Here is a 27,861-nt window from a genome sequence, read left to right as displayed (position 1 = left end):
AATAACAACTGAATTAGTGCAGGTGCACAGAACTCTGTACTGATGCACAAACATATGGATTTCTCTGTAGAAACTGGGAAAAGTGATTTCTATGGTTTTAATACAATGATACCTTAAACTGTAGACATCTGGACTGGGGGTACGCACACACACACACACAATTAACAGTGGAAATACTAAAATGATAGTGTTAAGTATTACAGAAGTGTCACAATGCAACAGTGAGAACATGTGAGGCTGCAAGATCCTGTACAACTGAAGTTTTGAATATTGAGGTTTAGATATGAGAAAATAGAAGAAAAAATAAAACAGAATGTATTGGATGCTAAAACACAGGTATACTTCAAAACGAAGATATAAACAGCCTCCAAACATGGCTAAAACGTTTGTTATACTGTTAAATACCTGAAGAAAGGTCTTGCTCTCTGATAATTTCACTGCTTTATTAAAACTTAACCCATATCAACACCACAGTTCTGTTTGTCAACCTCCAAAACTTATTCTGTCAATAGGATTAGGAGTAGAGCAACACTTCTGAGACAAAGACCAGGATAAAACATTTTGTGGCTTAACCAGGCATGTGCTTGAGCACCACACAACTGTTTGCTCATTCCCCTCTTCCCAGAGGGATGGGGGAGATAACAGAGGAAAATAAATAAATAAAATAAATAAATAAAATAGTAGAACTTCTGGATGGGTTGAGATAAAAACATGTCCTAAGATAGTGAAAAGGATAATAATTATAACAAATATACATAAATGAATGCATGTAACAAGTGGAATAGCTCACCACCCTCTGACCGATGCTCAGCTAGCCCCCCCAAGCAGCCAAAGAGATCCAGATCAACTTTCACCCCCTTCAAAGCTCCCTCCACTTGGTGTCACATTAAATGGAATATCAATTTGTCCAGGTTGAATCAGCTGTTCTAATTCTGTTCCCTCCCAGCTCTTTGGGCTCTTCACTCCAAATGGCCTTGGCTCTGTACAGTGCTGCTTAGGAGAAACTATAAACATAGCTGTGTTATCAACTTCATTTTTCTCCTAGAACCAAAACGTAGCATCCTACCAGACACTTTGAAGAAAACAATTCAATTCCAGCTGAAACTAAGACAAAACTCAAGTTTGTACCTTCCATTTTTCAGAGTACCTCAGGCACCTACGAATTCAAGAAGTCAGATACTTAACAGCACAGTGCATCTGAATATACAGCTAGATAGTGAAATCAGGTATTCAAGAGTTACTTAGGAAACTATCTTTGTTTCACAGACTGAAAGGACTTTTCTGCTAACTAGATAGCCGCAGTCCCCTTATGGAAGAGCCATCTTGGGCAACATAGCACCACTATCTTCTTTTTCAGGAGAGCAACGATAATCATAACTGCACTGATTCTGCAGGGAAGCTAGGATTTGCTCATACTTCACATAGCAACATACATATTGTAAGGAATATGAAATAAAAGAAAGGCCTGTCAATTTTGGAGCCATTAATACCAACATGCAAATAGCCTGTTGCACCCCTTGCAAAATATTGCTTGGAGTTTGCACACCCGATCTGCATGAAGGATTGATTCCTCATGAGGAGGGGCTGTGGCTCTCAGCTGTTTGAGCCATGTGCCATTAATAAGTAAAATAACAGTGATTTGATTTTCAGTGCCTATGTCTTGAGCCTCTGAGGCTGACATCTTTAGGGAGCGTGTGTTTATTAGAACAATAGTATAATAAACACTATTTGCAGTAGTAAAATACACACTAATAGAAGAAAAGGAATGATCCCTTATCCCTTACCTTTAATGCAGACTAGATACATTACTATAACTTGATCAGTAGGCATTATAATTCTCCTTTCACCCAGCTAAAAAAAAAATGGAACAAATAAAAACCCCAAACTACTCGGTGGAAAAAAACCTGTTTCTACCTAGGCATAAGGTATGTGACTGAGGTCAGACTCAGTTGTGTGCTGGCAGGATTTGTATATTTTTATTCTTATTAGTGTACATATTTTTATTCTTATTAGTGTACATATTTTTCTCCTGTAAGGATTCTTGAACTGAGCAATAATGCTGTCTGTCTTACCTTGAAGGGAAACAGCTTCCTTCATAATTGGTGTTTCTGCAACAAACAAACAAAAATGAACAATTGACAGCAAAAAAAACAAAACCAAACCAAACCAAACGAAAAACCCCACACCAGAGAGAACACATGCATTGTTTTAGGCATTCATACTCCCCTCCATCACAGTCTCAAGCAGCTAATTTGAAGCTACCGTGAAAGGGAAACTGAGGCTTTAACCTGACTAATGAAGCTCATGTTTCTTGGGAGGTTGTTTTCTCAGTCCTTCCCACAAAACGCACCAATGCTCTGCTTATAGGGTGAAGATGATCTACTGTTGCTTCCTAATCTGTTCTTTTTTTTTTTTTCCCGTAAGGTAAATCTAGTGAAGCTTGTTGCTTTCTAATTGGTTATATACATGCATGCTTATTTCTGGAGCAGGAAATTTGCTGGCAAATTTGGTGTTGGCTTATTGTATTTTCTATTTGCTGTGTTTTTTTTATTAATGAGCACTTTGATTTAGATGGCAAACATTCTTCAGCAGTAGTTTGGTATGCTCAAGGACTTAGTTTTTGCAGTAAATCTTTGTGATAACCCTAATTTCTATTGTATTTCTGTGCATTTATTTCTGAAGGCTTTTAACTCTCCAAATAATGATGAAAGCTTAAATGTTTAAGTCTTGGGTGTTTTTTGTTTTGTTTTGTTGTTGTCTCTATAGCCTTGTCTAGGATGAATAAGCCCATCTCCTTCAACCTTTCCTTATCTCCACCCTCTGATCTCCAGCCTCCAGCCCTCTGATCATCCACGTCCTTCCTGTGTTGGGAGCCTCGGGCGTGGACACAGTACAGCAGGTGGAGCCTTACAAGAGCAAAGTTGATGAAAAAACAAACGCTTTTTGTTTCTGGGACCTCTCTTCTCTGACTTTCAGAGTACATAATTTATACATACCATGTTAAATTTCACAACTTAGTAAAGGTGGGAAAGATTTTAGACAGTCTGGATGGAAACCTAGATGGTTGTGTACCTAGAATTTCTTTTAAGTAATAAAAAAGTTGTCTTGCACGGCTGTGTGGGACCCAAGTCTACCATCTGTGCTGTATTTCTGATGTATGAGTTGCTTGGAAGTTACATATGTAGCCTGACTAAGTTTTAAAAAACAATTATGTGGTATATACTACCAGCAATGGAAAAAGCCTACTACAAGGTCCTTACTACATTTTATTACAGAAGGCCTTACTTTTTCCTTCTTCTCTACTGATGCTGATATGTGCTTTGCAGTCATAATCTGTTACTTGCAAATTGTGGACACTGAGGATGTTCTGGATTTTGCTTATTCTCTTGGAATCACCCCTCAGCAGGGCCTTGATCTGTTGGTGAAACGTTTCCAGTATTTGCCTGGGAGATGTGAAGGTCCAGCCAGAAATACGAGCGGCAGAACAGTACCTAGTGCCCCTTTTGCTTCTAAAACAGTCTGAAGGTGAGACCCGAGGTATGCCTGGTCGTGGAGCTTGGTGATAAAATGCAAAGACCTTCACAGATGAAGCCACGGGGAAGGTTGGTGCCTTAGCCATAAAGGTGTATGTTCCCGCCTACTGCGGTCACGAATCCAGAAAGCTTGTCCCGGATTGTTGCCACGGGTCTGTTTTCAGACAAATACTCTGAACGTTTTTAGCAGTGGCACAAACGAGAGCATCGAATGCACCCTCACCGAGTCTGCTGATGGCACTGTGGCCGGATGGCACCAGATCACCTCCGAGGTCCCTTCCAACCTCAGCCGTCCTGTGAAAGCCGAACAGCGACAGCCCTGTGCGGGTAACGGGAGTTTGGAAAGTAAGCGTGGCGCTCCAAACTTCGGTCAGATGAAAGCTTCCTTCCTCGGGCAGGGCTCGGTCCGAACAACTTTCATACGGGCGGGCACTGAGAGGAGAACCCAGAGCGGGAACCGCGCGCACAGGGCGGGCGGCAGGAACGGAAGGAGCGGGCGGGCAGTTGGCGCGGCCCGGCCGGGGTTGTCCCGCCCCGATCCCCGCCCCGGGGTTTCCCTCTGGAAGGCGGCGGGCCGCCTGAGCGCGGCCTGGGGGCGTTCATTGACGGGAAGTTGGTGAGCAGAGGCGGGGGATGATGTGGGCGCTCAGGGGACGGGAGGTTCGGCGGCGAGAACGTTAGCGGCCCGGCTGAGGGTGGGATCGCGGCTGAGGGTGGGATCGCGGCTGACGGGGTTCGGCGCCTCCCCAGCGGGCCGCGGAATGCTGGGCCCCTTCCTCGGGCCCCGCCGGCAGCGGATCTCGCTTTTTCGGAGGAAAGTCAACTTTTTTTCTTTCCTTTCGTTCCTTCAAGGTGCGATGCCGCCCAAGGAGCGCGGCAGGGCCAAGCTGCCTGCCCCTCTCCCGAGGGACATGATCCTGAAGGACACCGAGGGAAAAACGTGGAGGCTGGGCAGCCAGATCGGCCAGGGCGGGTTTGGCCTGATCTACTTAGGTAAAACGCGATGTATTTGGGTAAAACCCACAGGAATTGTAAGGGCGATGTGTGAGGTTCCTCTGGACTTTCACACGTGAATCAGAGGTATAAACCACTGGAGGTATAATTGCCATTCTTTATTTGTTTCTGTATTTATTGTGTGTATGTTTCTGTACTTTATTCAGAAGAAACTTTCGCTTGGTGTGGGTGTGACAAGGGATGAGTCATCAGGCGTTTTGTAAAGCATTCTGGGTCACTGGGAAATACACTGCGTATGCAGGCAGCTATTGCTGATCTTTAGGAAAGAACAAATCCTGTTTTCAAGGCAGCATTATAAGTTCGGGGTTTTTTCTTCTTTCCACGGCATGTGTGCAGTTCCTCTTCTGAATTCCGTTGTCTTTAGTAAGGCAGATATTCTGCGCTGAGGCTCTTCTTCACCTCTGTGAAACCACGCTCAGTGGAGCAGTGCCCTGCAAACCTGAAAGGAGTTGTCCGTCAGTGTCAGACTGCAGGACCAGGCACCTTCTGTGTAAAGAGATGCAGTTTCGTTATAAGGATTAGTGTGTTGTCTCTTGTGTGTGTTAGCTCTTGTCATATTTGCAGTCTTAAATGAGGAACTTGCATACCACCACTCTTTCAGTAGCAGACTTATTATGATCTTTGTTATGACTGGTTAGCTCATCGTTCTCTGTTTTCAGCTGTCTGGAACACTTTATGTCACACCATACTGTTCTTCCTTTCCTTTTTATTCCTCCTCTTGTCTGTTATGGCTAATCACAACTGAATGTCAACTAAAGACCCATCTTTTGTTCCATGATATGATGATCCCATGCGTGGTCAGGTGTTGTTTGCCTAAAGAGTTGTACTTCCAGCTAGTAAAGTGGCTGTAAGTTGAAGGGGAGTGGACAGTTTTACTTGCACATCTGGACTTCAGATTAGAGTGGAACATTTGTTTTTTCTCCATGTATTTATTTGTTTATTGGAGAGGGGGTGGGACTGGAGACATGTACAGGCACTGAGATTTCGGTGAAAAAAGGAAAAAAGCCAGTGCTTCTGCTGTCCTACGAAGTAAACACAGTCCATGAAAAACTTGGATAAAATTAGAGAATTAAGGCTGAGTTTGTTAGTTGGTAGTTCGTTGTAACAACTGTATGAGTAACTGGCAGTAGCTGGTGCCCTATGTTTAAGTTGGGGTTTTTTTGTTCTTTTTTTTCCACTCTGGACTAGATTTGGTGTGCCCTGCTGTGCAGAATTTCCTGAGTGTGTGATTTCAGGCTTCTGGAAGAAACTGCTTTGAATCCTTATGTTTGTGTTAAGAGTTGGAGTGTATCTGGTGGGCTCCAATAGTTTCATTTCTGCTGGAATTGATGTAGTTCACACATACCTAATGGCTCTGCAGACTGAACCAGTGGGGATGATAAGAATTTCAGCTAACTGTGGTTACAGGAGTCAAAGGCTAGCTTGCTAAGAATATTTACATTCCTTTTCTTTTGATGTGTATGATAGCTTTTTATGACCTTCTTTATAATGTTGGTTGTTCACATTTGAGAGATGTTGTGCCTAGAGAAAATATGAAAAATGTTACCATAAGAAAGCAGAACTTGGCAGGAGCTAAGAAGTGAAATTAAGTTACTTCTGGATATTGCCATTCAAGGATGAATCGTGGGAGAGGGTACAGGGGTGTCAAGTGGGGGTCGGGATCCAAAGGAATGGCAGACAGAAGCTTTTAGAAGTCTCTCACAGAGGCGGGTCTGCAGATGCAGTGCAGAAAGTAAGGCTGTAGCTGGGGGCATAATTCAGGTCAGACAGAAAACGTTCCTGAGTTGAAATGTAGCTCTGCCATTTACAGTCAAATTGCAGTGGACCTTGTAGGTGGTATAGCACATGGAGTTCACCTGCATAGTATACATGAATACAAGGTATCTTGTAGATGTTATTAGTTATTTGCCTGATTGTACAGACTGCTGAGATGATTTCATGTGTTGTGGTGTTCCTGGTGCAGGAAGCTGTCAGTAGATTTGCTGAGAATGAGAATACAGCCTGGAAGCTTTGGTATTGCAATTAGATGTTTTGTCAGAAGTGACACCATAGCTGAAGAATTACAGCTGCCATTTATAATGATGTCTGTGTTCATTTAATTTTTTCTTTTAGATTGGCAGTGAATGTTACATGTAGGACTGAACTGAAGGCTTTGTCCGCCTCATGCCTTATCTTACAGTTAAAAGAGGTAATGGGCAAAACTTATCCTTATATTGACACTGAGTGAAAATGTATTGTTTTGTCCACATCCTTATCTTAGACACGTGTTCATATTAAGTAACATATACTGCATCCCTACAAAGGAGAGTCTGAGTGGCAAGGAGAGTGGAGTAGATGATACACAGGCGCTTGCTGCTGAGCCAGATTCTTTCTCTGTGCTTTTCATCCTGGTATTTAATATGTATGCAGCAAAAATGTGAGAGTGGCCACTAACATTTAAGTGAGAAGCTACTGCAGAAAGAGCTGTAGAGAGGTGGGTAAGACAGGAAAGTGGAGGCAGATTCGATCCCCTGCCAGATATGAGCAGCACAGCCCTGTTATAAAAGCAACGGGTAACTTTTCTGCCTGTGTCTTTTAACAACTTTTTTTTTTTTTTTTTTTTTTTTTTACTCTAATGGTGCAAGATTGTGATGTGTGCTGTTATAGCTCAATTTGCCATTAAGGATACTCCATACTCCATTAATCTATAACAATGTACTTGAGATATTTTACATGATCTCTGCAAAATATGTTTACTAGAGATGCATTCCTTGGAAGGTTCACTGAATCAGAGCTGCTGAAAGCCATTTACTACCCCGTAGCCCTAAAACACCGGTTGTCTCTAGGTGCAGGGTTTCTAATTAAGTAGGTGACAGTTACTGGTAGCTCCAAGTTTTGTTCTGCAATGTGAACATTTCCCCTGTTTTTTTCTAGTTGCTCTTTCCTGTCTGTGTGCCATCTTGTCTGTTTCTCTGTTGGCTTGTTCCTTCCCTTCGATTTCTTTTGCATTTATATTTTAACCGGGGTAAATAGGAGAAGGCTGACAAATACTGATTCCTCCTAATAATCCCAAAGAGCAGAGTTTCCTCTGCTGCCAGAAGCACTAGGAGCTGCCTAGTGCTGCCTAGTTCTTTCAGATGTTGCTTTTGTCCCAGCTAAAGCAATATGGATCATACTTTGGGCCTATCTATGTTCTGACCTGCTGGGTTTTGTTACTTGTGCTGATTTGCCATCAGATTCCTCAGATGGAACCGTTACCCCTTTGATAAGGCAGGAACAGAATGGAGAGCAACCAGGGGAGGACATGACATATTGTTGGTCTCACAAATAGGTTGTAGCCCTGTGGAGAATAGTGGCAGTACATACGAAAATTAAGCTAGAGTTGAGGAGGGTGCTACTGAGAGCCTTATATTCTCCCATTTATCTTACTGATTGCAGTCAGTAATTAACAGCCATCTTTATATAAATCATTCCGTAGTCCTGCTGCAAGGACTCTATTAATGCACAATTTGGACGGAAAATTTAAATTCAAAAAGGTCACACAGTGTTTTGCTTAGATTCCATTGTTGCAGTACAGCCTGGTGTACACAGTATTACCTGCTTTCAGTCTTCTTGCTAACAAAAGCAGATAGTTCTTCCTATTAATTAATTAATTAATGCTTGCATTTATATTTTGTTAGATTGTGTATTTTACTATTTTGCAGATGTGATCTAACAATATTGTACCTGTATATTGCAATAGAACTTTTAAAGTGATAGATGAAAAGAGTTTTGAAACCATTTTTCATAGCTTGGCTTTGCAGCAGGTGTTTGTATCTTGCTGTTTGACTGCTATATTTGCAGGTGTAACAATGTAGTGACAATAATATCTAACTGTATATGTTCAGGGTTATTTTTATGAGTTCAATGGAAAGAATATTGATAGCAAAAAAAGCTGGAATTAAAAGCACTAGCAGGTGACCGGTTAGGGGTGGAGCTTTATCAAAGTTCAGATGTACTTTTCAGCAAAGCTCTCATTGTACCTGTAGGTGTGAACTGAACCTTAGTGTGGAAAAGTCATTGCCAGACTAATGCCACCTCAGGAAAGTATTTCTATCTAGTCACAAATATTAAACTTTATGCAGTGTACTTGCAGTATCTGTATTTATAGTTTTTCACCCTATAGGCAATCTAGAACATCCGTTTGCCCTCTTTTTGTTACTCAGCAGTTACCTAGGGCTGGTATTTGTTACAAGCACAGATGGCTCCATCTGTTAGAGGAAAATGTCCTGCTTCTCCAAGCTCTTGCTGGTGCCCCGAGATCTCATTACTGCTACGCTTTAATGTTCTGATGCTTTTGTTTCCTTGTTTTTTCCATATGTATGGACTTGTGGCTTGGGAGCTGTTGTTTTCCTCTGTATTTGTCCAGTATGCAGGAATTCTGGTCAGAGACCGGGACCCTGACATGCTAAGTGAAACTGAAAGAGAAGAGGACAGGTTTGTTTCTCTATTATTTTCCAGTGAAGAAGGTATTTCAGAATAGTGTTACATGTAAAGAAGAAAAACCATGGTTGAAACATGTGGCACTTGTTGCCTTATGGAGGGCACTCTCTGCAGCTGTTGTTGGCACCTATAACCTACTGAAACTGGCATCATACCTTCTTAGTGGGCTCTGCGTCAAAATGGCAGATGGACCAGAGCAGAATCTTGCCAGAAAACAGTCTGTGCACCACGTTTTAAATATTAGAGGCCTGAGCTCCTGTTTGAGAGTGCTGTAAGAGCAGACCATGTATAGCTTTTCTGCCTACGGTTAAAGGATGTATCATACCCCTTCCAGCTTAGAGTAATTAACTTTGAAAGACAAACAGTGGCTTCTGTTGCTGTGGACTGCAAAACTTTAGCTTCAGTGAATCACAAAGGTTTCACAGAGAGATGTGTAAGCAATACAGTGATATTTCCTACCAGTACTATCCGTCTTTAAGCTGGAGGCATCTACAGGTATCAGCAAAACACTTGGGCAGTTAAGCACCATTTTCTTCCAAAAGCAGTTTACTTGTGTCTTGTGGAAGATGGTTTCACAGGCAAGGTAGATGGACATGTATGATAAAAATGTGATAAAACTACATTTGTAAGTGTACTTAGGAGAAGAATGTAGGAAAAAATATTCACAAACACTGCTCAGAAAAGAGTCTGTTTAGGAAATGATGATGCATCATCAGACACTTAAAGCACCAAACGTTTCATTTCTTGGGGAAACACTGAATATAGGGGAGTGCAGGGGAGGGAAGCTGAGAAGCCCAGTTCTTCGCTTGCCCTTAAATATTTGCATTAGTATTCTCCATATGTAGGATATATGTGTAACTGTGTACTAAATAGCAGATGCTACCTCTTATTTATTTGTTTACATTCTGTTTTTAGTAACTATAAAGCTGCAACTTGGATTATTTGTTGTTGTTAGATGCTCTGAGCAATGCTTTCACCAGCCATTGGATTTAACAGCTCTTGGCTGACCTCAGTGGGGTCAGAGTTTTTTCAGCTTTTTTTTTATTGGTAGCCCGTAACATCGGATTGTGATATTTTGAGGTTAGGCCTTAGGTTTTTCAGAAATAGGCTGACAGTATCGTGCTTCAGGATTAGTCACCCAGTGAAACAAAGCAAAAGCGTAATGCTAGCAAGCCAAGAACTTCTGAGATACTTTTTTTCACGTTTCCAAAACAAATACAGCCTCATAATATGCAGCAGTGGCAAAGACACCAGCTGTGGACAAGAGCAGGGATATTTTTTCTAACTGCCAAATCAGTGCTGTTTTCTTTTCCACTGTGTAAACTTTGTCAACAAAACTGGTTCTGTGAGAGCTATTGAAAACATTTCACTGTATTCCATATGTGACTGCCACAAATTAACTGCTAAGTCTGTAACGAGCACATTTGAACTGGCAAATAGAATCGATGTGTTTCTTTGTCAGACTGCATACAATAGTGCTGAGTGGTTGTAGGAAATCGCAGTTCATCCAGAAACACTCTTTCTGTTACCATGTCGTATTAGCATTTATAAAGCTACGTTAATTAAGGTTGTGGCACTCAGCAACAAAGTGGATGAAATTTACGATTGAGGTGGATGATAAGACTGTAAGTGCTGTGCCTAGATGAAACTAGGAAATTCCGGACAACGTGAGGTAAGTTATTTGTGGTGTTCTGTAGGCACTACAGTAGGAAGTAATGGCAAAGAATGTGTATCCTACCATGCTGCTTTGTTTCAGTGGCACAAGAGCTGTGATTGTAAAATGAAGGAGAAGAAAGAAAAATAGAGCTGTGCCCTTTGCAGATGTTTTGTGAAACTCTTCTTGGCTTGAGATGGAAATAGCCATAGGCCCCTGCACAGATTCATCTTGTGCCAGTGTTCCCAATTAGGCAGACAATGGTTTTGATTGTGTGTGTACACGGACACTCTTTCCTCCCAAACGTAAGGAAACTGTGCATCTCTACTTCATATGAGCAACACAGACAGTAAAGTGGGAGCTCTCACATTTGTTATGCTATTTTAAGATACCCTTTGCAAACATAATCTCACCGTATAGTGCTTCTGGTACTCTGTGCCTGCTTATACGCCATCAGAGACCTCCTGCATATCAGCATTGCTCTCCTGCAGGGTCTCTGCTTACTGTCCTGCAGTCTAGTATTTAACTGATTGTAATATTATAAATAGCCATGTGCTGCCACACAGAACGAGGCTAGCACATGGCTAATTACGAGTATACAGTAATTAACTATGAGCTAAACTCGCAGGAGAGTATGTGGTGGTGGTCTATGAGGTATGTAATCAGACTGTTTGTTAAACCTTGGGAGCCTTTCCAGTCTGTTAAGTAACTATACATAGTAATGAGACCATTTTTTAAAAACCATTTATGTATATTTATGGACAAAAAAATAGTCGGTTTTATTTCTAAGCCGTGGGTAAATGCTGCTGCCTGATATTTGAATGGTTAATTAAAACATATGACAGAAGGTACATATGCAACTTGTACCTATCTGTAAGTATGCGATTATCTGAGCTTTGTGTGCATAAGAAGTGTAGAATATCATGCATTCTGTATGTTCTGCCTTGTTTCATGTAGATGAGGCAAGGATGATCGTTCCATTTTTCCTTTTGTCTATTTTAAAGTCATGTTTCTAATTTTCCCGAGCATCTCTTCCTCTGTCTTCTTGAGCTTTGTCTAAATTTCTCTTCCTTTTCACATTGTGATAGATTGCAGGTAGGTTTGGTTTTATTTTTCTTCAGGATATTCTTTTAGTATTACTCCAATAGGCATCTGCACAGTTACAGTGTGAGAACCGCGAGGGTTAGGCCCTTTTGCTGGGCTATCTCCTGTTAATTGCTCTTCTTCGTTACCCTGACAGCTGCTACTGTCTGTTCCAGATTACATGAATGAGGCCTCTCTTTATAAAATGTCAAGATGTCTACAGGGAAGTTAGATCAGACTCTTTGAAATACATTTGATACTCCTCTGTACCTATCAAGCCTCAGTTAAGTAATTTGGTATTAAAATAATTTTTTTTATACACGAGTTATTTTCTGATCTATGTCAGTAAGAGAGCACATCTAATTCTGTTTGAGTAATGTGACATTATTGAGTACAGTGAAGACACATGGGATGTGTTCCTCTAAACTAGAATCTTCAGCTGTTCACACCTAGCCTACATGTGGCAAAGAAGGATAAAGACCTCAGCACCTGTCCCTTAATTCCTAGTTTAGCACAAGAAAATGGTAAGAATAGAGTTTACCAAAATTTCCTTCCTGTTCGTAAGAATAGTTTTGAATTGTGTATTGAATAGGACTGTTGCCCACCTGAGTCTGTAGATAGTTCATGCATTCCAGAGATACTATTTTGGAATACGTTCATTTTGTCTTAATGTGCTGTTAACAGAAACATTCATGTCTGGGTGGTCAAGCAGACAACAGCGTGAAGGACAGCCTGTGGGGGTTTGGGGTGGAATGCTGCCGAACTGAACCCAGAGGCTGAGTAAAGTTGAAGGAAGATGACATCTGAAGAAATCTGTTTGCGTTCTCTGACCATAACAAAGTATAAGCGTGGCTGGTTTGGTCAAGTTTACTTATTTTTATTATGTGGATAAAAGTGGTTATTTTTTGCGTGTGCTGACAGTTGAAGTGTTTCACACCTGGACTGTTGTTGGTATTTGATCATTGCAAGAAGTTTGAAAGGAGCACTTATTTCCTAGGAACTGTATTCTTTTTATTTTATTTTTTTTCAATGATGATTCTAAAAGATGATTTAGTCTCATTAAATTTTAATCCCAGTATAGCTCTCTTTAGCTTCAGCTCTATCAGAGAGAGCTGATAGTTCTCGCAGGGTCAAAATTAAATAGAATCACATTGTCTGCGCAGAGAGGTTTTGTCTCCTGGGCTGTAATTGGCACATGTGGTCAATTATTGTTTTGAAATTTCTGATTGTACTGAAGCACAATCCCTCATCTCCGCTTTCAGACAGGTGATGGCTGTGCTATCCCTAACTTAGGCCAGTGTCTAAATAATGTCAGAATAGAAATCAAGGTTCTGAGGCCAGAGTAATTTGTAATAGAGGAAAACTGACAATCTTGTCTAGAGGCATAATGTAGGTCATAACTTTTAAGTGGTGTCTTTGTCACGACAGTGGATTGACAGGAGCCAAATACAGAGGTTATCCAATTGACTGGTAGTCTATTATAATGGAATACCTCATTGTGGTGAAAACGTGCAATGGGGACATCCTTCTTACTCCTTAGTTAGCACTGAAGGAGAGCGTTCTGAAAATGTGGGTTAAAATTGCTTCCATACTTGTTGATTAAACTTTTACAGGACTTTGTGGATTTGATGTTTTTAAAATTTGCAAGTCTTTGACCTTTAGAAGTAGGAATTCACATAGAATATCAGATCTCTCTGTCATGTATTTTTCTGATCACCTTAGTTAATATTAGCTTGCTCTTTGCCACTGTATTTCTCACAGCTTGATCCATCTCCTTCTTGTTTTGCAGCTTCCCCTCATACTCACGTTCCAGTAGAAGATGATGCAGTGCATGTAATCAAAGTGGTAATGTATAGATCTCTTTTCTAAGTTTTTAGCTTGTATGCGGTGCTTTCTCTTAATTATCTCTCCTTATTGTCAGCATTGAGTATGTGTCGCATGCTTATGGTGATTTCTTTTTATTTTATATTTAAAATTTGCTATCTATTTTTTTAACATCTCGGTATACTTTCCCTGTGAAAGGACGAACTTGGTGTTTCCTCAACACAGAGTATTTCCTTGACTTGATTCTTTCCTTAATTACTGCCCTGAATAGCTAGGCAAGGAAAATCAAGCTGTGAATTTAAACATGTTCGATCTGTAGAATTTCTTAAAATATATCTTAATTCCTGAAAGAATCTGTGTTATATGAAAGGACATGGCTAAACAACTATTTATTAAAAAACTGCATTTCAGGTGGCGTAGTGTGTGGGAGGTGGAAAAAGTGATACTAAATCTCTTTGAATTTCTCTAGTATCTTTGATTAAAAACGGTTGTCTTTCTGAGGTATTTTATTATCCTGTTTGTTTATTTCTAAATAGGAGTATCTTGAAAACGGCCCCTTATTTTCTGAACTGAAATTTTACCAACGGGCTGCAAAACAAGAGCAAAGTAAGTAATATATCAACAAATTAAGAAAGCAAAACACATTGAATTCTGATTCAGTTAGGTTTAAGGACTAATTTTGTTTTCATTTCTCTGCTAAGAACTGATGCTTTAGAGCATGACAGTCAGTTCACATACGTTCAATTGATTCTTCCTGGTGCTTTGATAATTTTATTTTACTGTAAGTTTCTTTATTTGAATGTTATCTTAGTTCTTTCTGATTGGAAGAGAAAACAGAAGTATGACAAACGTGTTAGAAAGTGCACAGCAATGTGTGGACCCCAGGGAGCTGTCAGCCTTAGAACTGAAATGCGCTGACCGATTTGCAACTGTAATTCTGCTAGTTACTGTTCTCATGTACGAAGTTGGAAATGTGTGTAATTGCCACCGGATTTAGTAGTCATCAAGGCATTTGATTCCGCAGACACTTTGGCATGGATTTGATTTATTTGTGGGAGCTGTCCTAAAGACTTCAAATGACTGAAACCATTGATAGGCATAAGCACTTGTGATAACTTGAAGCGCTCTGTATGAAATGGAGTAGAGCTTCCGAAAGACTTATTTTGACAGTGCTGATAATTGTTTGTCTGCCTTTGAAGGGAACAAATTGCCATGTTGCTAGAAAAACAAGTACTTCCTATTTGGGAGAACATAGAGAATTTCAGGGTAAAGCTACGACGTCTTGTTTGCTACACTAAAATAAGTCACGCTTGTTTCATTGTTTTGTTCTTGGTTTTGGCTCAATAGCTAAAAAAGAAATGAAACCCTGAAAATTCTCTAGTTGCCTTTAACCCAATATCATATTTTCCTTATTACTATTTCAGTAAGAAAATGGATGAATCTCAAAAAAATAAGATGCTTAGGAATCCCAGTGTTTTGGGGATCAGGCTTGGCTGAGCACAAGGGAAAAAGGTAATACGATGACTTGTAATTGAGCTTGAAATTGACCGAAGATCCCTTTTCAACAAAATGGTGCTGCCACAAACATGCAGCCTTGTCTCTGAGGTGTTCTCACTTTTGTGTATATCTGCATAGCTATAGATTCATGGTCATGGAGAGACTGGGGGAAGACCTTCAAAGAATCTTTCAAGACTGTGGAAGCAGATTTAAGAAGGAGACTGTTCTGCAACTTGGGGCACGAATGGTACGTATACAGAGAAGGGAAATTGCTGTGCCTGGAAATCGCTGAATCCAGCTAATAAAATCATCTTCCTGAAGTGATGAAGTTCAATTGGGTAGCTGTTGAGTTTAGAAATTAAATGTATGTAACTGGTGTGCATTTCCTCTTTTATTTTTTTCATTTAAAAATACAGTTAGCATGGAGTGTAAAATCTGTGGACTGAATGTTTGGGAGGCTCAAACCGAACTTCTGTTAGGTGGAAACATAGAGCATAAGCTTCAAAAAGTGCGTCCAGACTGAGCTGTGTAAGCCCATTCTCATGCTTTAGCATGTATTGATTTTTTTTTTCTTTCAGTCTTTGAAGGGTATTGTATTAGACATCCATATTTGTCAGTGTTCACAATTGCATGCTTGAATGCAAAAATGTGTGTGTTTGCTGAGCTGTGCTACTCCACTGGTAGTACAGACAGGGTGAGGCTGCTCCAGTTCAACTGGCTCTAGAACGTGTATCCCAGAGGTCAGAGAATGTCCATCATAAGTGACTTCTAATTCATGAGAGTTCAGTACAACCTGGTGTAACTTATGTTACCCCTGCTTGAAGCAGGGTTTTAGACTGGAGGCCTGCAAAAGTTTACTCTTAACCTAAAGAAATAGTAACATAAGGTGAAAGGCTTTTGTGGTCATATCATTGATAAACTTTGAACACCCTTTGAATGTTTTTATTTATACTCTTCAACAGCCAAGAGTGCCTTTTTTGTAAGTTGTTAAGTGTACACATTTGTTTTTTAAGTATCAGAGCTGTTGTACCTCAGCAAAGAGCTGAAGAAAGATGATAATGAGGAGGGGATAGTGATAAGAGATGCAGGCCATGTAATAATTGGCAGGATCAAACATGTTACAAACCTTCAGGGCTGATTGTGCCCTTCTGAAGTTCCTCCAGAGTTTTTTAAGTGCTTGTTTTGCTTTTTGACCTTAGAAGCTGATACTCTTATGGCAGTTAGACAGGGATACTCATGGCAAAGTGAAGCTTATTCATGATTTGTCACCAACTGTATGCATGGCAACAGCAGACCCTGTGGAGAGCGAGCAGTCCTTGTGCTCTAACTCAAAACAGTCACCTCAGTCTGTGTAGCCCTTGGCTTCACTGTGTACATGTGAAATGCTTGCTGGTAGAATTAAGGGTGGAGTGGAGATGATGCTTTCTTTTTTGTTTTAAATCCCTTTTTAGCTGGATACTCTGGAATATATACATGAAAACGAATATGTTCATGGTGACATTAAAGCAGCAAATCTGCTTTTGGGTTACGCCAATTCACATGAGGTAAGAATGTTTACTTATCTACACTGGTATTCTGAAGTTAAAGTGTTCAATAGCTTGCTGTGTTTATTCTTTGTTAACAGCCCACATATTAAGAGAAGTTGGGGAGTGAATATTCACATCCTCTCATGACAAATCCAATAATGACTCTAGAGCTTTAGGACTGAGAACAGTAAGCTTTGTTCAGATTCTTAGTGTTCTGCTGACTGGGGTAGTGGTAAGGGGCAGGCAGACTAATCAACAAAGTATGCTAGAGGAGCTAATTGTGGTTCTAGGTTATGCTGGTTTAAGTACAGTAGTCGGATATAGGAGTGTGACTCGTATTTTCACTCTTGGGATGTCCTTGCTTCCTAATATTGTTCTGAATTGTGATTCTGTGCTTCTGAGTTTTGCTCCTCTTGTTGTAGTAGATATGGCAGGTGAGCAGGATTAAGGTTACAGCTCTTTAATGCCCTGGTGTTAGCCTTGAAACTGAAGTGCTTTGATAAAACGTTGTGAAACAAAACTCTGGATCCTGTCACACTCTTTATGATTGTACCATGTCTTTTTTCAATTTGACTATTTATTTTTTATTGAAGGGCGTGGGGGGACGGGGAAATCTCTAACTTCACTTAAGTATACTTAACTGTAAGCAGTAGTTCTCCTTTTTTTTTTGTCCTTTCCCTAACACACTGATGAAGAAACAGATATTATGAAACAGCTCATTGCCATTAAAGGTTGAACCATTAAGCTGTATCAGCTTTCTTAAAAGTTTCAAGTTAAATGGTTGATTCAAAATTATCTGTTAGCTTTCCAAAATACATAGTTTAAGAAGTATCATGACTTATAAAGCTGCCACGTTTTTAGACACTGGTAGCAGCCAGTGCATAATCTCTGTTTATGATGTTTACCAGCCTGCTAAATCTGGGAAGAAGGCTATTTAGAAGCAGAACGATCTGCTACCCAATTCCATTAACATAACTCAAATGACTTTTTTTTTGTCTTGACTATTGTGTATTTTTATGGCAACAAAATACGCTGCTGTTTTTCACATTGAAATCATTTTGGAAGTGTCCATTGACAGTAATCATAAAATTTTAAGGCGTGTGGCTGACTGTGATCAGGTGCTGTTGACTTAGGAGATCACCCCTCAGTAAAGCTTTATTTTTCATGTTGTCTGCATGAAGATTACGTTACTAGTATTGAATTTTTCTGAGTGGTGTAGTCACTGACATTGAAAATACAACTTATTAAAAGCAGAAAATAGATGTTTCAGCTGAAACATAATAGACAAAAAAAAAACAACACAAAAACAAAATAGATGTTTCCTAGCTCAAACTGTACAAAATGTAAACCACTGCAGAGATTTTGTTTCAAATTGTATGTTGGTAAAATGTGTTTGCCACTGAAATGGTTCTGTTAAACAAATGAAATCACAAAGTCGGGGGAAAGGATTTCTAATACTCGTTTGCCTTGGTAAGATGTGAATTAAACCTGCATTTCTGTTTGATTAAGGAAACAGAGCTGTTCAGGTTTTGCTAAATAAGAGTGTACTGTTGACAGGTAAACAGAGGTTAAACCAGATATTTCATACAAAAGATCATCTTGATAGAAATATAAAGGGAAAATGCTCACTGATGTTGAAGGTTCACAGCAAACTTCACCAAGAAGCAATCTCCAGAAAGAGATCCTGCCTTAGTGGTGGTCAGCCCTTACATGAGATCTTGGAGAGGTGGAGCCAAGCTCCACTCCTTCTGGGAGCACAACTGAATTACCTTCATCTGTGCTCCTGCAGCTGACTCATTGCTTGCCTCAGATGGTTAATCAGAGGTTCAGGCTGTGATCAGCAGTTTCCCATGCAAAGAATGAGGCTGAACTTAAACTCCCCATGGCTTGCCTGAATCTTAAAACATGTAAAGTCTGTGGCTTTTGGAATAATCTTAGCAACATTGCAGCTAAACTTTTAAAATTGGAAGGTGTCATGGAATTCCGTAAACCTTCCCCTGAAATTGATGATTTTGGTGTGCTGTCTGCCTTCTATACTTCATTATTTATTCTTGTCACCTTACACTGTAGATACGCTCAGTACTGTGCAGTATCGTGCATGTATACTTGCACACGTGATATTGCATTTAATACCTCTTGGCTATGTTCACATGCCTGTAATTCAGATTTAATTTCAATACAAAAGTTGCTTCTTCCTGTGTTCAAATGTCCTGTTCCTATTGTACGACTTCATGGACAATCTTTACAGCGTGCTGGTGAGCTGATGAATATCTTATGGTTTTATTGCAGAAGTATTTTGGAAGCTCTGTGAGGCCCACCACTGACTCACTCAGTGTGATAGCAATGTGGAATCACCTGTCCCATGTCCTCCAAATGGTTGTCAGAGATGCTGTATTTTAATTTGGCAATCTTTTATCAACCTTACACACTTCAGTTAAAACCTCAAACACTATTATTGCCACAAAATGTCTATGGAACATGTTTTGCTCAATCTGCTTTTGCTGTTAAAATGGTGGGTAGCTAGATTGCCTTGTCGTGTTCTTAAAAGCAAGGGAATGGAGACATAAAGTGATCAAGATAGTTTCACACTTAGGAAGCAGGTGCATCTAGCCAGTGGCAGAATCAAACTCAGGAACAGATAAGCTGGGAGGACTCTAGCTCCATGGAGTCAAATAATAAAACTGACTGGCTTAACAGTTTATGCAGTGAGTTTTTGCTGTGTATTTTATGTTAGTTATTACTCTCCAGGATTTAGGATTTTAATAGAAAATAAAATGGAAGCGTAATTTTAATTATAGAAGTTCTGGTTTCTAAATGGAATCCATAAATAATCTCTTCATAGAAATACTTTTCAGATTTTTGTTGTATTGTTTTGGTGAAGAGACGGATCTCTTTGTAAAAGAATGTGTGTATGTTTATACTGAGCTTTGCATTTGTTTGCTGTTTAGTGGCTGTTGATGTGTGCTGTTGTGTCCAAATTTGCCACTGATGTCCTGCAGTTCCAGAAAAGATCATTTCTCTGTGTTCAACTTTGTGTTGTCTCATCTATAAATTAACCTAGTACGTTCACACCGCTGCCAATAAATATCAGTTCCCTTCTTGAAATAACATGTGAAATCCATACTGCTATCCTTTACCTTCTGTGGCAAGAGAGAGAAACAAATAAAGTAAAGGTCCTGTCACTCTGTGACCTCCAAATGATGTTTAGATATGGTTAGAAGATCAGAAATCAACTGACCTCAAAGAGCAGCTAGCTGCAGATCTATTCAATAAAAGGGAGCGAGGCCATTCAGTGAGTTACAGGTCAAAAGATCAATTCTCTAGTCAATATGTTTCTGAACATGGACCCAGCACAGTGACTGACAGAACAGCAGTGATGTACTGAGGGAAGTACACAGCCCATGAATCCGGGAGAAGTCTGAAAGCAAACTTGAAGTGATCAGACCTGTAAATTACAGAAGTGAAGCGCTGTCTCAGTGTTGTGGGGAGTGTCACGATTGTCCTGAATGGTAGTAACTGTCTGTATGATAAACCAGTGTTACTGATGGAGACTCTAAAAGAGGAATCCACTAAGCTCATTTAAATGGTAATACTGTTAAAACAGACAAATGGGCTCTAGAGGAAAGCTTAACGTTGGAGTTTGTAATAAATGATATGAGGTTTGGTAGACTGTCTCCTGTAAAGGTTTCCTGTAGCATTTTTTTTCCATGCAGTGTATGGGCAGACATGCTGCAGTGTTGCAGACTCTCAAGACTGTACCAGAGGCCATGTGTTTGGATTTGTAAGCTGCAGGCTTTAAAATTGGATTTGCATCTGTTTTGGCTTAGGTTTTAAGTTTTTCGTAGGCATCATAGTTAAAGAACAAAATTTGGACATAAATCATAAATGGTCTGAATTGGAAATGAAAAAGGAGAATGAGGAAACATTTGAGAATATTAACTTTCAGACCAGCTTTCAGTGGAAAAGTGCAAAGATATAAAGTACATGCATCGGTCATACGGGAAAACATGCATGAAAATAATTCCAGCTTTAAGCTATTTTTCATTGTGCCGTGAATCGCTGTAACTTCTGCTCTTTAGACCTGCGTGACAGATTTGCTTAGGAGCAGGTGAAGTGAGAAAAATGAAATTCTTCTCTGTTCTCCTTCATGTGTTTTAGGAAGGATGCGGTATACAGAGATATACAGTCTTTAACACGTGGATGCTGGCTGAGATGTGTGCTCACATTGGTTCAATTTATTTTTGTAGTTATGGCCCAAATGTCTTGGACTTCAATTGATTCCAGCACTGGGATTTGTTCCTGTTCTTCCTCTTGGCTATAAAACAAACAAACACCAAAGAAGGATAAACAAACAAGCCAACAAAGGACAAAAGCACACTGTTAAATAAAGAAAGGAGAGCAAAGAAGCTAGAGTAGGATCCCAGAAATGGCTGGAGATTTGGCCTGCAAAGGATGTCATTGATTCTTTCTGTAGCTGAATGTGTTTCTTCAGTAGGGTTTGAGAAGTGAAGTAAGGGTTGGTTTTAGCACAATTTTAGCTTTGTGGTGAGCCTGATGTTGTCTTTATGTGAGATATATTTCAAAAGTTGAGAAAGACAGAGGTACTGACAGGTACTGACACTTGTTCTCTCTGTTCAGATGGGGTACAGTCAAGTAGCATTTTGTCTTAGAGTTGTTTGTGCTTTAGCTTCTACAAATCTTCTGATATAACTGTTCTTTTATATGGGCTTTCTACTCTGGTCTTAGTCCAGCCTGTGAGACGGGAGCCACTGCATGTATTTCCCTCTAACTAGGCTCAGTCCTCTTAGTCTACTTGATGCTTGCTTTTTTCTTTCTTGTGTATAAAGCTTGTAGTAAATACAGTTCCAATCAAAATGTTCTTCCATCTTTACCTGCTGCAGCTTGGCAAAATTCACACATTTTCACACATTAAAACTGCGCAATGCAGCACTCCATTTGTGTTGTAGCAGTAGTGTTCTTACTTTGCCAATATTGTTACTCCTCATTTCTGAAGTGTACATTTCTCTAGCATCCCATCTCTTCCTTTATTTTTTTTTCTGGAGCCTCATTCCATACTGTATATGTGAGCAAATGAGGCTGTCTCTCACTGCAAACTGTCCTCTTCAAGTGGATGAGCCTTCCAGACCCTGAATGTAGAAATTCAATGCTGAAAAGTGTTGTGAGTGGCCTGAAATCCCTCCTGCAGATGATTTCTTTCCTTTTTTTATTCTGTTTGCCTTTATTGGCTTTTGTTTTGTAAAATATGCTGTTTCTGTACTAATCACTATACTTAAAACTTTTCATTCCAAGATGGGCTCTGATCCCAAGATCTATTTTAGTCTGTCTTTTGTAGTATGATGTCCGAAGGAAGCTGACAGCTCTATCACTATTGGCAACCTGCCTCATATTAGTAGATGTTTGCTTAATTATTTACAGTACCTTACATAAACTTAGTGGAACCACTGAAAATGAATTGGAAAGGGAGAATCTCTGTGTTGTGATCTGTTCAATGATGAAGCTCCTGTACTTCAAAAGAAAGAATGTACCCCAAGAATCCAAAGTGTCAGCTTCCCCAGCCAGTGCAGCTGTATGATATAACATGCACGAGTTGTAAGAATGTTATGTTTAGTAGATATTTAGCACTTTACATGTAAAAGCCGTTGTGAAGGAGTCATGAGCAGAAAGGGAAAGAGGAGCAATGAATCTACAGCTGGTTGCTTGTGCATGTAAATAATTATTTGTGGGAATGCTTGCTTGGATGAGACAGCATATGCGTGTTTGCATGAAATTAAGTGCAAAGACTTTAAAAATCTGGCTTCTAATCTGTAACAAAATCTATTAGTAGCAGACCGTGCTAAGCACTCCCGAGTCTAGTGCAGACTGGGATGCATTTCAAAAACAAACAAGAACCCTGAGATGAATCAACAGAGTTGATTTGTGCGGGGGAAGGAGGAATATGTAGCATAACACAGCTCAAAGCTGCTGGTCTAGGCTTACATCACTTGCATCTTCATCATCCTTGATACTTCTTGTTTGCAGCGTCTTACGCATCTTATTCTGTGCATTTTCTTTCTGTTCTTTTGCTTTGCAGTCCGTATAGTTTGCAGTTGAAAAGATATTGGATTTTGGAATACATGCTAACACTGACTTCATACTTCTCAATATTCTCTAATAATCATCTTCCTTTCCCCCTTCCTATATTCTTTTTAAAATAATAAAACAAAGCAAAACAAAACCAAAACCAAAAAGCACCCTACAAATTACGTAGCTATCCTTACCCACCATGTTCTGAGCAAATTGAGAAGGGCGTGCTGTGGTACATTATCAAAAAGTGAAAAGCAGCTATAAAGAGCTATATATCTTTTTAATGATGAAGGGGCTATAATGAGAATTGATGAAATGAAATTAATGGTAATTTAAAATAATGTAGACATTCTAATAATAGTTGTGACAAGGTTGTAACGGTGCATTGCTGGTTTTGTACAAGCTGAAGGGGACTCATTCTGCAGGTGGCCGAAAGGCTTTCTGTTGAGAGGCTGCCATCAGCTCTGTGATTATGGAAAAGATGTGGTGTGAGAGTTGCAGGTGTGGTAAATGGCTGGGCCAGAAGAAATGGGCTGAGCAGTGACAGATGCGGCCAACTTTGGGAACTAAGTGGTGTGCTCAGAAACGTTGCATGTGAGTGGCTTTAAGGAGTCATTGCTTCTGGGTTTATGTATGCTGCCTCCTTCAGTCAGGATAGGGCAACCTAAAGCTGCTCCTAGGGCGTTGTGGTTTTTTTTTGCTATAACTTTAAAATTCCTTTACTGATAGTAATACTGACGATATTTTAAGCAACTTAAAATGTTGGGAGCAGTACATAAAACTAGATTAAAGAATATGTGGTTGTCGTGGATGAGAGGCAGTAACAAAGTAAAAGTTTGACCGGCAGGTATTGGTGGCTGCCCTTATAGATGGCCTGCTGTTAAGATACTCTAAAAGTCCAAGGCTGGGCTGCCATCTGGAAAAGGTCTGGTGTGCTGTCTAGCAGTACCAGCTCAGATAGAAGCAGAGAGCCGTTGGCGATGCTTTTCCTTGATTGTTTTCTTCCATTTGAATTTAAGATACAGTCTGATTTGTTTTTAAAGGTTCAAGTCCCCTTTGGATTTCTTCTTTCTGTTCCTGATCCAGCTGTATAGGCAGTCTGTAATCAAACCAAATCCAAACCCTACCACTTAGCTGGGGAAGCGTACACCTTCTAGCCTACTTTCCTTCCCAGCCCACCAAGGATGCAGAAGACTCTCAAAGCGTGGTATTACAGAACTTTGAATTAGTTCTCTCATATGGACTGTGAGCTCAATTAGGACAAGTACCAGAGCATCAGGAATACGCTGGAGAACGAATGTAGGAGAAAATCAAATCAGTGAACCCAACAAACTTTATGCCCTGTCCCAGATTTTCTGGACGTGCCTACAGTCTTTAATCTTGTATCACAGTTTGTATAGTCTGTCAGGTGAAAAACATAGTTGGTAATCTTGAAAGCCATCACCCCGCAGGAAGCGAGTGCTGCATCCCAGCTTACACGCTCCAAATAAGCACAGATCCTGCAGCAGAAACACTAAAACCAAGAGACCAGCCATCCCAGGATTTGAAGCTGCCTGGAGCACAAACAGGAATCAGTAATTCAACAGCATGCGCTGCAAAATGATGCACTAAGTTTTCTTGAGGGTTTTTTTGTTTGTTTTTCCTTTTCCAGAAGTGATATAATTAAATTAAAAGAGAGTTCTGGAAGAGTTTATTTTAGGCTGCTACAGGGTAAACATTTTTTTTTAGCTGAAGAGGAAACAAAAACTAAGGTTAGAGTAAGAAGGTTTCTTTGTAATGGAGTTCAGCGAGAATGCTTTCAGATGATTGAGCTTCGGCACCGTGGATTAGTTCCACTGGCAGTATAATAGCAACCTGTAGCTTTATTTGATTTTATTTTTTGTGAAAGGACTGTCCTTAGACATTCATGTATTAAATTCTCCCCTGTATTAAATTCTCCCCATGTATTAAATTCTCCCCTGTTGAAGGGTAGAATGTGTTAATCTGAACTTCATGCACTGAACTTGTCCTCAGTGTACGTGGCAAAACTGACATGGATGCAGTTCTTCATGCACTGTGCTTAGAGAAATGGGTACCAGGTGGTGTGTTGGGGGCCGTCTCGACAGGCAGCACAGGAGCACTGATTTAACTCCATGGATTTACTTCAGAGTAACTTAGAATGAAGTTTATCTCTGTGTCTTTTCAAAGGTTAGTTTGAACTCGGGGATGATTTACAAAGTTTGCTTTCTGGGTTGTGGGGGATACTGGTTTGTTTTGCTACGTGTTCTAAGTGAGGGAAAGAAGGGGTCTCACAAGCAACATGAGAATGCATAAAAGATGTATTGCCATTTATGATGTCCGGATGCCCAGCTGGAGAGGAGAGAGCTTAGAAACAGGATAAAATGACTGAAATTCTGCTCGACTCTGGTATAAGATAAAGATTGTAGTAGTAGAAGGATTTAAATGGGGAGGGCAGCTGTTATAGCCCCCAGTTGTACATATTTTATCCTGAGGCACCATTTGGTTTAATAAAATTTAGATCTAAGGCTGTCCTTAATCTATCAGTTTCTTAAGACTTAATTATAAAGGTTATACTTTCAAAGGACAAAAGCATTATTCATTTGTCTGTTCATGTCTTCCAGGTTTATCTTGCAGATTATGGACTTTCCTACAGATATTGTCCCAATGGGAACCACAAACAGTATCAGGAAAATCCTAGGAAGGGCCATAATGGGACAATAGAGTTTACCAGCATAGATGCCCACAAGGGAGTAGGTAGGTTTCTTTTTTGCGTTTCGGAGAAGTGATTACAGAATGAGTAATCAGGCTGTGAGAGCCAATGTATACAATAGAAGTAGTCATGGGGATTGCTTGGGGTTGATCAGACCCATGTGTGGTGACCTCTTCTTGTACCTGCAGGCACTTCTTCTGTGCTGGTGAGGAGGGGGGCCGCACAGTTTAAACTGAAAGGCTGCTGCATGTGTGGTACAGGAAGGGGGACTGAGATGCCCTAAGAAAAGCTCGCTGTTACGTGTAATTAATTCACGTTGGGAGTGCTGGTTTGTATTGCTGTACTCTGTAGAGACAGAGGCAGTGTTTGTTAATGTTGCGTTGTCAAGGAAAAATGTTTCAGGTTTGCACTGTCCTTTAGGGAGGGCTGTGTCTGAGTGCCACCATCTGTGTTGTACGAAGATATTTCAAGACATTTCTCCTTCTGCAAGGAGAAAAACCTTTTCTGAAGCCATAAAGTGTTAACTTTCTGAAATCTTTTTCCAGTAGCCTTTCATATATCTTACTTATTTAAACTCACTTTGATGGTATTGGAAACACATTTGCAGGTAAATTACATACATAGTCCTTTTATTGGATATTGATTGTACTGCCTTGCATTCCAAGGCAGACTTAATTCAACAATTCCCTAATTAGTTAAAGTCATAACCTATGTCTTGTATTCATTTACCATTAATTAAACCTTAGCTGTTTATTACACCGCAGTCCAAATCCAATAGCAGACCCATAGAGCCATGGAAAAGGGAATGGGAGGTCAATATTGAAAATATATGGTGCAGAGTCCCACTGATGGCTGCATTGTTCACAATCAATATGGTCAATGCAACACAACTTTCTTAGTTGCTATGTCAGCAAGACAAAAAGTCAATTCTAATGTTATGCTAGTGAAAAAATGGTGATTATTGAAAAACTTTGACTCTTGCTACACAACAGTGTTTTTGTTAACTTTTCTTCCCTTTACTCCCCCCCTCCCTCCCCAGGATCTTCTGAAACAAAAGGAATGGTTTTCTGTTGTCAGTTTTGCTAGAATCGGAGTGTGGCAAATGATAACTGTTGAAATCTGTGCTTGTTAATAGCTGCTGGAGTGTTACCTTAAACTAATACTTTCTAACGAGTCTTAGTTGGCACAAACAACTGTGTATTATTGCTTTTTCTATTAAAAGGGCCATTGACCATGTAATGTAGAGGGTCTTGATAATTTGCCGGCACTGTTAAAACCTGCAATCGTTTAACTCTGGTCATTAGGAAAAATGAAATCAGACTGTCAAGTATTTGCTGCTTAAAGAATTGCACAACTTCACCATCTAAAAAATGTTTGGTGATGAAAAGGGCATCAGTTTCAGCCTCTTCTAACCTGCCCAGTGTGTTTCCTGGAGGTTTGACTCTGACTTGTGTTCCTGATACTGAGAGGTGTGTCAGTGCGCTCGTATTTTATGTGGGCACTGTGAGTGTGTGTGGCTCAGCAGCTGGGTGGTTATAGCAGCTACCTGGTCTAGGAGACTGCTATCTGTTGTTGAATGCTTGATTAGGTGACTGGTAATTGCTTTTATTTGAAAGGAAAAGGAAATTTTAATGGAAATGTGTGGCAAAGCATGTGTGTATTCAACCATACATTCTTGTATTTAGCCAGCTTGTGTGTTAGATTGCTTTCTCAAGTAGCTAAAGCCATGCTGGAGCTGGTGGGAGCTGGCAGACTCTAGAATAAACAAAATATTCCGAAGGGTGGATTGAAGGGGTGTTTCCCCTATCCTACACTTGAAAAATTTATACTTCATAATAGATTATATTAATATTAATTAATATTAATTAATATTATAATAATTATAATATATTCTGTGAACAGAAAGTCTTTTTAGGTGCTTCCATCAAAAAAGCCTGCAGAAAGTGGTATCTGGTACGTTGCAAAGAATTCAAACTGTTTGCACTGAATGTCCCAGCTCTGACTTTGTAACAGCCTGAATCCATTAAGGTCAAGTTACCAGTTTCTTGTATGCAGCAGCTCTCTCAGCATCCCAGGGAAAATAGGCATCTGCAGTGACTTCTGCCAGAGAGACCACAGATCCAGACGGCAGAACACAATGGCTGGTATTGCTCATCTCATATCTTGTTGTGAGCTTCAGATCTGCAGAGATCTTTTGAGAAGCTAAAGGCCTCCAACAGCTTTGCAAAGGGCTTTTCTCAGCAATCTCCTTTTTTACTCCTGACATACGATCGAGTCTCTCAAGCACCAAGTGAGAGGGGGTGCTCTTCTGGATAGTGTTTAAAGACTGCATTAGTGTGGCCAAATTGCAGCTGCTCAGGCAGCCTTAGTGCTGGTGTTACCCAAGTTTTCAGCGTGGAATGCTTTTTACTTGAATGCTCTTGGAACGTAGTTCATTTTTAAAACGTTGTTTTATAAATGAGATCCTTTCCAGAG

The 27,861-nt window shown here is 40.0% G+C and overlaps 1 protein-coding gene across 7 annotated transcripts in view; it reads left to right on the top strand.

The window, feature by feature from the left end:
- Window positions 1–4,011: 4,011 nt before the first annotated feature.
- Window positions 4,012–27,861, top strand: part of VRK2 (VRK serine/threonine kinase 2) — a 41,995-nt gene continuing 18,145 nt past the window's right edge. For 4 of the 7 annotated variants that reach the window (XM_072332558.1, XM_072332557.1, XM_072332556.1 and 1 more), the window contains exons 1-8: window positions 4,012–4,149; window positions 4,386–4,526; window positions 13,535–13,590; window positions 14,106–14,175; window positions 14,994–15,081; window positions 15,205–15,313; window positions 16,518–16,610; window positions 25,298–25,430. In XM_072332558.1, the coding sequence (XP_072188659.1) occupies window positions 4,391–4,526; window positions 13,535–13,590; window positions 14,106–14,175; window positions 14,994–15,081; window positions 15,205–15,313; window positions 16,518–16,610; window positions 25,298–25,430 (685 nt within the window). In that variant the 5' untranslated portion in view covers window positions 4,012–4,149; window positions 4,386–4,390. The other 3 variants (XM_072332555.1, XM_072332554.1, XM_072332559.1) reach the window with 3 other exon arrangements.

The sequence above is a fragment of the Excalfactoria chinensis genome, chromosome 3 (assembly GCF_039878825.1).
Source record: "Excalfactoria chinensis isolate bCotChi1 chromosome 3, bCotChi1.hap2, whole genome shotgun sequence".
Taxonomy (NCBI): Eukaryota; Metazoa; Chordata; class Aves; order Galliformes; family Phasianidae; genus Excalfactoria; species Excalfactoria chinensis.
Note: the sequence above shows the minus strand (reverse complement) of the source record. Positions and strands in the feature narration are given on the sequence as shown.